The sequence below is a fragment of the Physcomitrium patens genome, chromosome 12 (assembly GCF_059467195.1).
Source record: "Physcomitrium patens ecotype Gransden chromosome 12, ASM5946719v1, whole genome shotgun sequence".
Lineage (NCBI taxonomy): Eukaryota > Viridiplantae > Streptophyta > Bryopsida > Funariales > Funariaceae > Physcomitrium > Physcomitrium patens.
Window position 1 is genome coordinate 6,523,765 of NC_143421.1, and position 13,052 is coordinate 6,536,816.

The window sequence follows — 13,052 nt, forward strand, 5'->3', positions numbered from 1 at the left end:
CCACTACACCCTCAAGCAAATGAAGTACAACTGTTGCCTGATGCTGTCCTTTCCTGATCCTGTGTAGGACGAAATGCTTAAAACTAAACACATTTAACTGGCATTGAAAGCAAAATCCTGCTCAGGTAGGACTCACAAAAATAAATTCGTAACTGTCCTGATGTCCAAAGTTCCGATCAGCTTAAAAATCAATTTGTACATGCAGTGTTCGTATGATGTACTTAAGTGCATTTCTAAATTAGAGACAAAGTCCCACCCCAAAATAATGAAATCAAATTATAACGGTGCAAGAGCCTGATCTAATAATCACCAGTAGATAGAGGAGTAAAGGGTGTGGGATTCAAACTCAACTACGATGGATCCCAAAGATGGAACGCGAAAGATGATGAGATTGCAGTTCCACATGCGTCTTGACTGCGAAACCATATTCTTAAAATGCATATTGAAACGCCATAAGTTGAGAAGATTCGAAGCAACATGGATAGTCAAATGCAGAAGTATCCACAGGGCGGAGTACTTTACTGTTCCTCTAAGACGTTCATCGATAACAGAATTACTCACAAAACAACCCCATTTACTAGTAGCGTATACAAGATCTACTCGTCATCCTCGTCCTCATCATCGTCTCCACCGGACGCCTTCTTGGATGCAGCCTTCATGTTCTTGCGCTTCACTCTTCCAGGTCGTCCACCACCAAGAGGACTCGACAGGGCGAAGTCAACGTGCTTCTGGCTGTCAACACGAACCATGAACGATGGTACATCGACAATCTGCTTGCCGACCCTGCAAACAAGCATCGAAAGTCGCAGGTGAATGACTGACTAATCTCATTGATCAAGGAAAACTATTTCCATACACAATCACGTAGCAAAGTGAAGGAGCATTATATTCGCCTTGAAATTCAGGATTGCCATAATGGATTGTGAAATACCCTACAACCCCTTCCTTCAGTAACAGTTTCGTTGGAAATAAATAAATAAGTCATGAGCAAATCAGTCTTCAGAATAACACTCAGACATTGAGACCTCTTGCTCGCACCAGTCGGATGAATGTAATTCTTTTATAGCCACAGAAAAGGTCACGACACACTAACCTGATGTGACGTTGCTTGATAAGAACACGAGCGTGATGGATGGATTTAGCCATGCCAGACTTGAACACAAGGGTCTGAAGGCGTCGTTCCAAGAAGTTCTCCACAGTGAGAGCCAGCACATAATCAAGCTTGCTCTGGTTCTCATCAAGAAGACCGTATCGGTTCATCCGACGCAGAAGGGCCTCACCCTCGAAGATACGACGAGTGTTCTTCTCATCCAAGGTAAGCAACATACGGGCATTGTTGCGGATACGGCTAAGAGCATACTGCACCCTCCAAAGCTCGCGCTTGTTCCGGAGTCCATACTCTCCAACCAACTTCAGCTCAGCATCAAGACGCTCCTTTTCGAAGGGCCTGCGGGGCTTCTTGAAAGTCTTCCCATCTGCACATATAACACATCAAACCAAGCTATCCCGTAAACCCCAACATAAAAACCGCCCTAAAACCTCGGACAACGCGTGTACACCCATTCCGCAAACCCTAAATTCAACCAAATCCTCTCATCCCAATCAGGAGAGGTGAGGAAAGGCCACAAAGGAAGACTCTGAAGCTGCCCATGGTAATCATTCTTCAGAAGTCAAACCCTAAATAGCACAGTTGCAGAGCGAACAAGGGAGTTCACCACTCTACACCCAGCACACACAAAGATGAAACCCTGAGAGAAAGATATTGGTGTGTGAGATGGGTAGCTTACAATTGCGAAAGGAAGCAACGTGCACCATCTTGGTGTTGAAGCCTGCGCAGCTTCCGACGAGCAAGAGAAGCGCAAGCTACAAAGAGAGAGAGGCGAAGAAGCTCAGCCCAGGCCTTCAACCCCCACAGCCCTACCCAACCCCCTCCTAGCCCTAACCCTAATCCCCTAACACGACGATCGCCACCTATTGTCCGATCCAATTAGGAAATCTACGGCTGGGGATACTTCATCCCTCGCGACGGTGTTGGATGAATGACGACTGAAGCTGGTGCTGACCTACAAAGCTGTTGTTTTTTTATTAATTAATGTGGAGGAAATGATGTGGCACAATGTGACTTGTTCCAGTGAACTTCAATTCTATGTGTGATTAATAGTTGCAAAATAAAATATGAAAAAATTGATTATATATATATATATATATATATATATATATATATATATAATTTAGTTAGTTAGTTACAAAATAAGAAAAAATAAAAAATATTATTGGTTGGTTTGCTTAAGCAATTATTTGAGTTTTAGTGTTTTTATCATGTTAAAGTGAGTAAGTTGTTATTCTTTTTTGTTTTACTGTGTGTGTGTGTGTGTGTGTGTGTGTGTGTGTTTTACTATTTAATTTATTTCTTAAAATATGTTTTTTAGATTTAATATATATTTACATTATAGTAACTTACTTAAGTGGACTAAACCAAAAAGAGGGGAAATAAATGATTATGTTAATGTACAAAGAAGTTCACAATAGTAAATGGAAGTGGTGATTTTTGTGGGCAAAAGATCATTGATACTTTTTGCACCAACACTTCAACAATACATATAATCAGATTTTTCTATTTTTCACCATAAGTTTGAATATCTAGTTATAAATTTTTATTTAAGATTCCTAGACTGATATAAATTGAATCCTCTCTTGAAATTGATTCCAAAAGCAAAATTACATTAGATAATCATACTAATAGCTAAATTAATTAGTATTAAGATTAATTAATAGCTAAGTTCCTTTTTCCTTGTGTATGGTTCACTTTCTATACGTTTTCTTATTATTCTAATCTGATCAAAACAGTAAAGAAAATCAAAGGTGAAAAATTGAACATGTTCAATACCAAATACATGTAGCAGGACTAATAAAGAATATGATCTAAGATAAATATGATTTTATGATTTGAAGTCTACAATTCTTTTAATTTTAAATACTGATTGAGATGATATTTATATCCATATCGATGGTGTACTTTGAAATTAAAAATAATTATTTTTCTAAATAAATTTAGGGTGGAATAATAATAGTAATAAAAATAAAGGTATTGTATACAAAGGAATTTAATTTTCATCAAGACTATGGACTTAATATTATTAGAGTATAACTGGTTTCACACATAGAAATCAGCAAAGGAATTTATTTTATTTTACTATTTTTTCTGCATTCTCTGAATATATATATATATATATATATATATAACAAAGAATCAGATTTTATTTATTTTTTATCTTTTATATTTTTAATTTGTTAAATATAACAAAAAATACTAATATTTTTAAAAGATAAATATTAAAGTCGATTAAAGTAAAAAAAGGTTAAAATTTGAGAATAACTCATATTGCTCTATGCAAAAATATTAACAAAACAATATATATATATATATATATATATATGTATGTATACACTTATCATAATCAAATCTATAGATTTCCAATAAAATTATGTATGAACGCAAATTGATATCAAGTAAAATATGAACTACATTTTGATAGTTAAACTTAATTAATTTTTTGTAAAGAATATCCTGCATATAGAACTGCTGAAATCTCTAAGAACACATTTAAAGAATCCAAAAAAATTGTATTTTATTTAGTGGATTTGAATATTAAAACGGTGTTTTTTGAATTATTGTATATTTTAGAACATGTATATTTTTAGCAAACTATGTTTGAAATATTTGATCTTCTAATATAAGTATATTTTAATTGAAAAAGCATAAGTGTAAGAAAATTAGATGTATTCATTGTAGTTTCAATACTGGTTTTATAAAACAGCTATTTTTATCGATACAATAAAATATGATATGATATAATTGTGTTTATATAGTTGTAGGGTATTCAAAAGATATTAAAAAGAAAAAAGAAAAAAGAAAAACCCACAGTGCAATGATTCTACAATTTTTCATGGGGTCTTGGTATTTAAAGAGATTTTTGTTCGCAAACAATTGTTTCCAATTCCATTCTACTCAAATTTGCTTCCACGTTAGTTTCAATATTTTCTCTAAAATTTATGTAGAAAATTTCATTCAGCATCAACATACAAAACAATGTTAATTAGCACCAAATGAATAATATGCTATACCACCTACGTTTAATCCAAGAACTATCACCTTTCAAACCAATAAATATGCTTGTGTTTGTGAGCAAGGAAAATTGTCTTATGGAACAAATGAAGGGAACAATGGAGAAGACAAAATAATGTAGAGAAAGAAAGAAATGTCTTTCAAATTGAAGCCAAAGCAACACTACTACTACTACTACACACAACTATTTATATGTATTGTTTGGAATCCGCAATTCACAAAAAATCCGTTCAAAATAAATCAAAACTTAAAGGAATGACTAAAATAATAAGAAGAAAAATAATTAGAAAAGTTTGTACAAGTTGTATTGAAGAAAAAGATTGTTTTTGTAAAAAACACAAGTAAATTAATTTACCTTTGTGATTTTTTTCAAGGAAAAAAAATGAAAAGGAAGCTATGGTTAGTTTAAGTAGTCTTAGTACCTTTCTTTTTTGGGTTGCTATCATTCTTTTTCTTTTGTATCTTTGGATTGTCTGTGTGTTTGTTTATGTATGTGCATATATTATACATTTGTTTATTTTTATGTTGGTGGCAGTATTAGAGGAAAGGGAAAGAGAAGAGTGTTGAAGCCATTGCCACAAAAACTAACAAAGTAATTTCATGCAAGGAAATTCTTTGTATTACTCTGAATTGAAACTACACTTCTTAAGAGCTGGAATAGTTTATGGACGGCAAAATACATTTTAGGTTCTAGATTTAACATAGTAATTAAATTGAACCTTAGCATATCTCAATGTGGTGTGATCTTACACAAAAGTGTAAATAAGTTAGATTTTATACATGTTTCTTCCTCTTTGTATTCTTATATGTGCCTTTTAGGTTTATTGAGTTGAACAATTTGAAGTACTTTTACCACTTCATTGATTCATTGAATGTACTCTATTTTTGTGTCAATGAAGAATTAAAAAAGAAAAGACAGAAAAGAAAAAAATAATGCTAAATACAATTTACATAAAAGAATCAGTTTTCAGATTTATGTTTAATTATCATATCTCTTGAACATACAAGTAAAAATGATTAAAATTATATAAGTTGACAAAAGAGATGCAACTATACTAGCTAAAAATTAGCAAGACATTGTCTTTTGCATTTAAGCTCTAATGTAATATAAAAAACTCTGTTTGATAAATCAACTTCTTTTATTATCCTTCACACTCATATGAATATTTTTTGGATTTTTCTATCTTAAATTTAAGTGTAGTTTTGTAACGTAATCAAATAACATCTTTATAATAACATTAAGAGAGAGGGACCATGATATAATTGAAGCGTAAAACAATCTTATTTTGTTGTCTAAATTATAACCTCAATATACTCCATAGTAATCTACTTCTTTCAAGATAATGTTTTACTTCAGTAACAATCAAAGATTTTTATTTATATAAATCAATTCTTTATGCTAAGTACCAATTGTAGGAAGACTTGTGTTTTAAAATCATTTAAAAACATTTAATCTCTTAATTATACATTTTATATATATTAAAAATATTAAAACATAAAATCACTATCCTTTAACTGACAGATGCTAATGTGAATTATCACAAGGTTGTTTTCATAGATCAAAGAATATCTTACAAAATCAGTTGGATTTGTGTAATCAAAGTACTATTTTCTAAAAGTTTTGGAAGATAGTGATTTTTTTTATTATTGTTATTATTTAGTTGTATCTTTTTTTTACTACTGTGCATAAAATACTTTAAGAGTATTTATATTTTTTATCTGAAAAAATCATAACAATTTGGGAGAAATTATTGAATTTTTTCGTTTAAATTAGAACATGCAATATATGATACAGATTTTTTCAATGAAAGGATTTTGGAATTTTTAAAAGTCAGATAAATTATCTCAATATATTAAAAAAATAAATTAATGAAGTGCAATCGAAGCTTTTTGTATCACAAATGCACAGACTCTAGTATTTATTCTATGGAAATTCCTCAACACTGTCTACGCATAGTAATATGCTTTTACTGCAAATTTCACTAAGATTTCTTGCAAATATTGGAATGAAAATAAACCAAGTGAAGACTTATCCACCTTACGCTACCTCACTTTGCGATGAATAAGTACCATAATTTTGATTCATTTTCAACCGAACCAAAGGACTAAGTGTTTCGTTCATTCAACACATTTTCCGGAAACGAGTGAACAATAATTGGACCAGAACTTGAGGGCAGAAAATTAGCGAACTGCCCCTAGCAATCGATCCCAACGATGAAGTTCACGGACAAAAAAAGGTGACCCAGGCGGTGCTCGGCACACACACTCACTGATCATGTCACACCGACAGCTCGATGCGCGTGTGGGATTGAGAGCGCCGTCGATGACTCACGGAAACCGGCTCGCGGACCTCGCCACTTCCGAGTCCCGAGGCTTGGTTCGATGCCACCAGTGCGGAGCAGTTTCGATGCACGGATCAGTAACTCGGTTATGTGGACGCGGCATATGATCGTGTTTCGGCTTGCCCCGTTCCTGCGCATGATTTTCCTCTGAGGCCGTGAGTATCACACAGCAACGACAGGGATGGAGAGTGCTAGAAAACCCTAGAGATCTACGGAGTTGGGTGCTGATAGAATTTTGATCGACTGGCAGGGAGATCCAAGACCATGGCGAGAGACAACACGGTCAAAAGTTAGTTTTCGCTCTAGGTTTCATTGCTTTGGAATGCGTGAACAGAAACTTCACCTCATCTGTCGATTATAATGTGGTGACCCGGTGAGGTCTCCGACGGTTCGATTCCGAGTTTGCTTCAGTTCGCCTTCGATGTGTCGTCGTAGTCGCGTAGAATGAGTGCGTTGCTCTCGCTGTTGTCTAGAACGGCAAACCTGATCACATGACGCGATATCACAATCAGGTCTTCTCACTAGAAGAGACTTGCAATCCAGCAACTTAATGTAACTCATAGTCGCAAGTTGTACACCCCAAGTGGGTCTGTCTGTTCGTCTACCATCGCCAGTGCAAATGAAAGGAACTTCCCGAAGAGGTGAACCTTGGACCAGAGTCGTGACCGCGTTCCTTAACACATCTAGTGTGGACACTGTATCCTTTTCTACGATTCCCGAGAGGTTGCCAAAAACCTGCAGGTTTTTATTTGATCGAAATCTGATCTAATGCCTTCCCTGTGATACCCTCCATAGTCATACCTTTAATTCCTGAAACAGACACCCGGCGCTGCATGCCCTTTTCAGATGGCGTCGCGACTGGATTGGGTCCTTGTAACAGCAACCTCCCGCCTGCTCCACGCCCTTCCAAGGAACGCAAGGATCCACGACTACCACCACCACGGGAATACAGCCCGTTTTTGGATATAGGTGCAGGCGACACAGGAACAATGGCGAGACTGTTGTCGGGAGTCGGCTGGGGTCTATCGAATGCATTGTCGTTGAGGCCCCAGTCCTGCATGAGGGCTTTGGTCTCCTCGTCTTCAAGCATTTTTGCTCGCGCCTTGCTCTGCAGCAGTTGGGTTGCTTTCTGGAGCTCAGCTTCAGCAGCTACCATGATAGCTGTAAACTCGTCGTCGCACTCATCGTCCCAAGCTGATACACATCAACATCGAGCTCACTGTGTCAGAAAATTTTCGAACTGATTAGTGTAATGCAAGGACAAATGGCGTTTTTACAAGAGCAGAACTAACCTGGGATGCCAATGTTGTCAGAAACCAACGGCGGCTCCTCCTGTGCTCTTTTCAACCTAAACTTGGCATACTCTGGCACATTTGAATTGGAATCCACGCTGTCACGGATCGGCGCCTCCTTTCCAAAATGTTGCAATAGCGCAGCACGCGGCAAATCATCCCCGCTTTCAGAAGGAGTCACCGCGTAGCTTCCGTCGCCCTTCAACAATCTCAAAAATTCCCCAGCGACGAGATCATAATCATCCTCGCACTCTTGCTTCATCTTCAATTGGGGCCAAGGGGTTGTTGACTGCACTGTTTCAACGCGCTCATCTTCTCTGACAGTACTCTTCACCGTGTCGATCACATTTATTATCTTCTCTTTATCTTCGTCATGGCGTCCCATGACCTTTGTCCTCCTTTTCCTCTCTATTTCATCGACATGATTGTTCACAATGGCCACATCTACTGTACTCTCGTTGCCTTTGCGTCCCACAGCCGCACTTATACATTTTTTGTCACCTTTCCCATCCAACAAGCAATCTTCTCGACGAATTAAGTTCCCTTCTATGTTGCTGGCCGGCTTATCGACTAATTTCGACTCATCCCGATCTTCCAGTTCGTCCTGAATACCTAAACTCCAATCTTCCGGCACCTCGACTATCTCGATCTCTTGCTCCTGTGGCTTTGAAATTTTCCTCGGTTCCTGCCTAACTGCGCTTTGGTACTTCAACTTGTTACCATCACCAACACCATCACCACCACTCACTGCGGAGCGTTCACTCGCCGAACCTCTTCCCCGCAAGGGGGATTTTCCATCGCTAGCTGGTTCAAGTGCCCGGGCACTAACTTTATCACTTGGTTCTGCCAGCATTGTTTTCGAGTTACTGTCGATAGACAACACCTTCACTTTGTCCAACGCGTCGAAATCAACCTGAGCCTCAGCCACTGTAGGATCTGTCAAAACAAGATGCACACACCCGTAATTTGATAATCAGTCTACTGCGTTGATGGCTAACAACAGTGTTGGCAAGAGAATCAATCTTCGCACCAGTGTCACCGTGAATCGAAACCAAACAGAAGTGGCACAATCCTACAGACAGAAGTCACTAACCCTGCATTGGGTCTCGGGCGTCTGTGTCCCCGTCGGACAATCCTTGGACAATGTCTGCTTCCGCATTAGGGTCATCACAGTCCGGCACCAGCGCAGCTGTGTCCACAATGGAACTGATTTCATGCCCCTGATAAACTACTGTGAACTCTGGACCATCGTCTTCCTCAAGGAATTCCTCGCTACATTTCCTCGTCAGAGGCTCATCATCATAACGAGCTTTTGCATACAATTTGTCACTAGACTTCCTTGTTAAGACTTCGCTCTCATTACGAGTTGTGTTGTACAGCTTCTCGCTAGGCTTCTTTGTTAGAACTTCGCTCTCAGCATGAGTTGTTTTAAAAGATTCCTCGTAAGAGTTTCTCGTCAAAACCCCACTTTCCGTACGAGTTACTTCTGGCGGATCATGGTAAGGGATTTTCGAATTGCCCTGAAACTCGATGCTGGGCCAAAAGAGATCTTTCTGGGCATTCTTCCCGAAACTGGCGCGGGCATGGCCGTGAGCATTGTCACTGCTAATGGAGCTGTACTCATCATTGAGGCTAAGATGCTCCATCTTCATGTACTCTGACTCATTCGGAGGATCGGACATGGCTGGAGAGTAGGGGGAGTCCACGACCCCGGATGGCCAGGCTCCTCGCCTTCTGTTATTCGGAGAGCTCGGCAAACTGTTGTAGGATCGCATGGGCTTCACCATCGGAGATTCGCCGAACCTTGCGCTCAACAAGCTATTGGTGGGCTCCGCATTTTTGTTCAGAAGCTGGTATCCGAAGGTGACAACTAGCGTTCCGCCTTTAGCTTTTCCGGAGAGTTTGAATCTCGCGGTCCAGCTGGGGTCGTTCTCCTCATCTCGAACCTCGACAGTATTGGGAAGCAGCCGGCTTAGATCTAGCCTGTGCTTTCCAAGGACGAGTTCGTCAACGTCTAGCGCGATCACCGCTAGGTCGAAGCTTTTAGTCTCAAATTTCATGCCCTTGCTACCGTTTTTCGTGCCATAGACGGTGGATTTCAAATGCAGTGTCTCCTCGAACCGCGCCGCGCCTTGGAAAACGCGAGATGGCATGCACTGTGTGTGCAGATCTTTCCTCTTCCACGACACCGCAAGACGGAGCCCGTTCATGACAGCGGGAAGGCCCTCAATCCCATGCACGTGGACCGTGAACATGCAGTGGAACCGTTGCTGGCCAATGCGCGCAATGGCACGAAATGGTTTCCAGTTCCACAGGCTCTTCTTCTCCGTCGGAGCTTCGAGCTGCTTGCTAAACTGAATGTTGTCCTCCAGCCAAGCAGTGTAGTTAGACACCTCCGGCAATGTCTTCTCCACCACCTGCGTTTGCCCTGCCTGTATTCCACGGTCCCTCAAACTCTCTCTTCCACTGTCGAGCCGATAAGCCTCAGTCCTCTTGCCAGGGTCCTCGGATTGTGAGAGAGGAGAAAGTCGAGAGTTAGGCGGAGCTCCTTGAAGAGGAGATTTCATCGCAGCCGCAGCTGTGGCCAGTGTAAGCTCAGTGATGTTAAGGCTTCCTAACGACCTCGCAGTCGTCTGCGACTCGCTCACCGCGCGGGCTGATCCAAAACGCGGCGACTGCGGCACGATTCCGCGAGACAAGTGCACCACCCCTCCTTGATCCTTCTCGTAAGATGACCCTTTTGTTTCTTCAATCCGTCCCAAACTCGACTGCGGCTCTACAGCCACGCCACCCGTGCGCGAAGGAACACCTTCGCTTCGTCGTGCCCGCAAACTTGGCGACGATAAGCCGTTGGAGAACTGGCCACCGATACTTAAAGGAGACCTGGGGGTATTATCGTCAGACAATCTCAGAAGCTGTGACCTTGCACTTGGAGCACTGTCCACGCTTCTGCGCGCAACCATGAATGGCGACATGGGGTCACCCAGAGGAGGTCTACTTCCTCCCTCTCTCCTGCTGCCCGATCTTCCAAACGAAGGAGCGTTGCCGCCGTTCAGACTTACAGTCACCGGACTCCTGGGTTCGATTTGTGGCTTATCCAGACCTCCAGAGAGAGAAAGCGGAGGAGCATGAGCGCCACTCATTCTACCGCCCAGGTATGGCGATGGTAACTGTTCTCCAGAACGGCTGTCTCTCGTTCTGAGACTGGCGTAAGAAGTCATGAGTGATGACGGCAACGCCTCTGGCTGGGTCTCACTTCTCGCCCTGAGGAGAGGAGAGTGGGTTTCCTGTGATCTGCGAGGTGCAGGCACACTGCCAAGGAAAGGAGATGAAGGAGTCTCCTTTCGTAATGGCCGGCCATTCGGTTGTCCTGCATTGTGGAGCACTTGGTTCAAGGCTTCCAGTTCCCTCAGCAGTTGCCCTCCTGTGTCGTCTCGCCGGTCACCACCACCACCACCACCTAGCGCTGGAGACAGTGGTGTTTCCTTCCCCATTATCTGATTTGTTTCATAGATTTTTCCCAACACCTGCAGCTTCTGGACAATGACTAGGTTCCCTGCTACTGACTAGTGGAGCATATTGAGGACCATGAGACCATACTTCCGGGGGGCTCCTAATCCCTTCGCAGGTCTCATTCCTCGCTACGCCATCTCGCTACAAACCTCTGAGCTGCGGGCGACTCCACCCACGTGTCTGAAATAACAAAACTGCGGATCAAATACTCGCGGTAATGGAATATATGCTTGCAGTAGAAAAGAACAGGATACAGTAACAACAACAGCAACAACGACAAGAGCGTGTTCCCCTATCCCCGGAAAGGTATTTCAGACACTACACGCATTCTCTGCAGCAACTGCATGTTCGGAAGGCTCTTAATGGTCACACATTTACATGTGAAAAAGGAAATGAGATCATAACCCTGACCGAAGACGTGATTACTGGCAGGTTGTGAATGAAGATCATCAAGATATATTTTCTTACATGAGTGAGAATTCTATGACCAGGGATTTCTAGACCTTCCGAGACCTAAGCCTGTGAGGTTCGCAGCAAGCAATGAATACCACACCCCCAGCAGCCATAATCGATATTCTAGAATTTTTCAGAAGCACTGTCTCCTTGACATAGGAGGTCGAAAAGCTTCGGATTGAAGGCACAAAATCCTGACGCTCACAATGCGATGATCCGTTTGACAAGCCTTCGAGCTGCTTCCGCTGTTCAACGTGCACTATTCCAAACCCTCCACACGTCCACACATGGCTAGAAATCATGCCTGCAAACCGATCCAAGCTGATTCCTAAGCTTCGATAGGGACTGGGTGCAATCCAGCGGCAGTAACCTAACCCTTCCTCGCACACGCACTCACCCACTAATAAACCAGTACCCACCAGTCACTCCCACCTAGCACAACAAAACTAAAACTACACACGCAGCAGAAGGCAAGGAATCGTCGCTCAGAAAACAAAATAAAATAAAATAAAATAAACAAACCACCGACAGTTCAAGGCCACGGAATAAGCCAGCTTCTGCACGCTATCTAAGCTTCGAACCTACCATCACCACGTGACTCATTCTAGTATAAATCAGCAGCAACCCCCAGAAAGCACTATCACCACAGCACGCCGGGATGTGTGCAATACCTGATTGTCACAAAAAAAATAAAAAATAAAAAATGCAAAAGAAGAGACAGAAATACTTTGCGTAGGAGTTGGGAGAAGAAAGCTGGTGAGCTACGATTGAACAGACAGGTAGATTTGCAGGTTTGATTGCCAAGAGGGTGAGTGAGTGAATGAATAAGTGACGGGGGAAAGCAGAAGAAGAAGAAGAAGAAGAGGGCAGGGCGGCGGAATGCATGGCCAGCGACGGAGCAAAGGATTTTGTGGATGGAATGATTCACGTCAGCGCCACCTCCCTCCCTCTTTCTTAGCCCAGCACAGCCCAATCTAGACTACCCCTCCACCTCGGCGTCACCTTTCCTGGGAACTCGCGACGTCGACGATGACAACGACTGAATCTACCCTCCTTCCCTCCCTTCTCACCCGCGGTAACAAAAAAAAACACACCAAACAAACTTCAAACTACAGGAAAACAACAACAAATAACAAAATTTACACCCACACCCAGACATCCAGACACATAGTTCACCGTGCATGTTGTGGCGGTTGCACGCAGCTTTCGGCGTCGATTTCTAGCATTTTACTTTGCAGGAAAATGGTGTCGACAGTGCAAGCTCTCATATGGGAGCAATAGTTTAAAGTGATTTGATTATGGTTGCAGATTGCTTGAACCGCAACG

At 41.5% G+C, this 13,052-nt stretch overlaps 2 protein-coding genes across 4 annotated transcripts; both read right to left on the bottom strand.

The window, feature by feature from the left end:
- Positions 1-427: 427 nt before the first annotated feature.
- On the bottom strand, positions 428-1,862 carry LOC112289624 (small ribosomal subunit protein uS4z). The gene is made up of 3 exons (XM_024534977.3): positions 1,788-1,862; positions 1,094-1,475; positions 428-783 (listed from the first exon to the last, which is right to left on the bottom strand). Exons 1-3 carry the CDS (start codon positions 1,813-1,815, stop codon positions 597-599), a joined length of 597 nt encoding a protein of 198 aa, XP_024390745.1. The 5' UTR covers positions 1,816-1,862; the 3' UTR covers positions 428-596.
- A 4,077-nt stretch (positions 1,863-5,939) lies between these two features.
- Positions 5,940-12,639, bottom strand: LOC112289198 (uncharacterized). 3 transcript variants are annotated; one of them, XM_024534213.3, is made up of 6 exons: positions 12,398-12,639; positions 8,854-11,453; positions 7,761-8,696; positions 7,270-7,662; positions 6,812-6,951; positions 5,940-6,598 (listed from the first exon to the last, which is right to left on the bottom strand). In XM_024534213.3, the coding sequence occupies exons 2-5, from the start codon at positions 11,252-11,254 to the stop codon at positions 6,938-6,940; spliced, it is 3,744 nt and encodes a 1,247-aa protein (XP_024389981.1). In that variant the 5' UTR covers positions 11,255-11,453; positions 12,398-12,639; the 3' UTR covers positions 5,940-6,598; positions 6,812-6,937. The 3 variants fall into 3 exon arrangements, with proteins under 3 accessions (XP_024389981.1, XP_090110833.1, XP_024389980.1); XM_090254707.1 differs by having other exon boundaries at positions 12,312-12,539; XM_024534212.3 differs by lacking the exon at positions 12,398-12,639 and adding an exon at positions 11,742-12,154.
- Between the last annotated feature and the right edge of the window lie 413 nt (positions 12,640-13,052).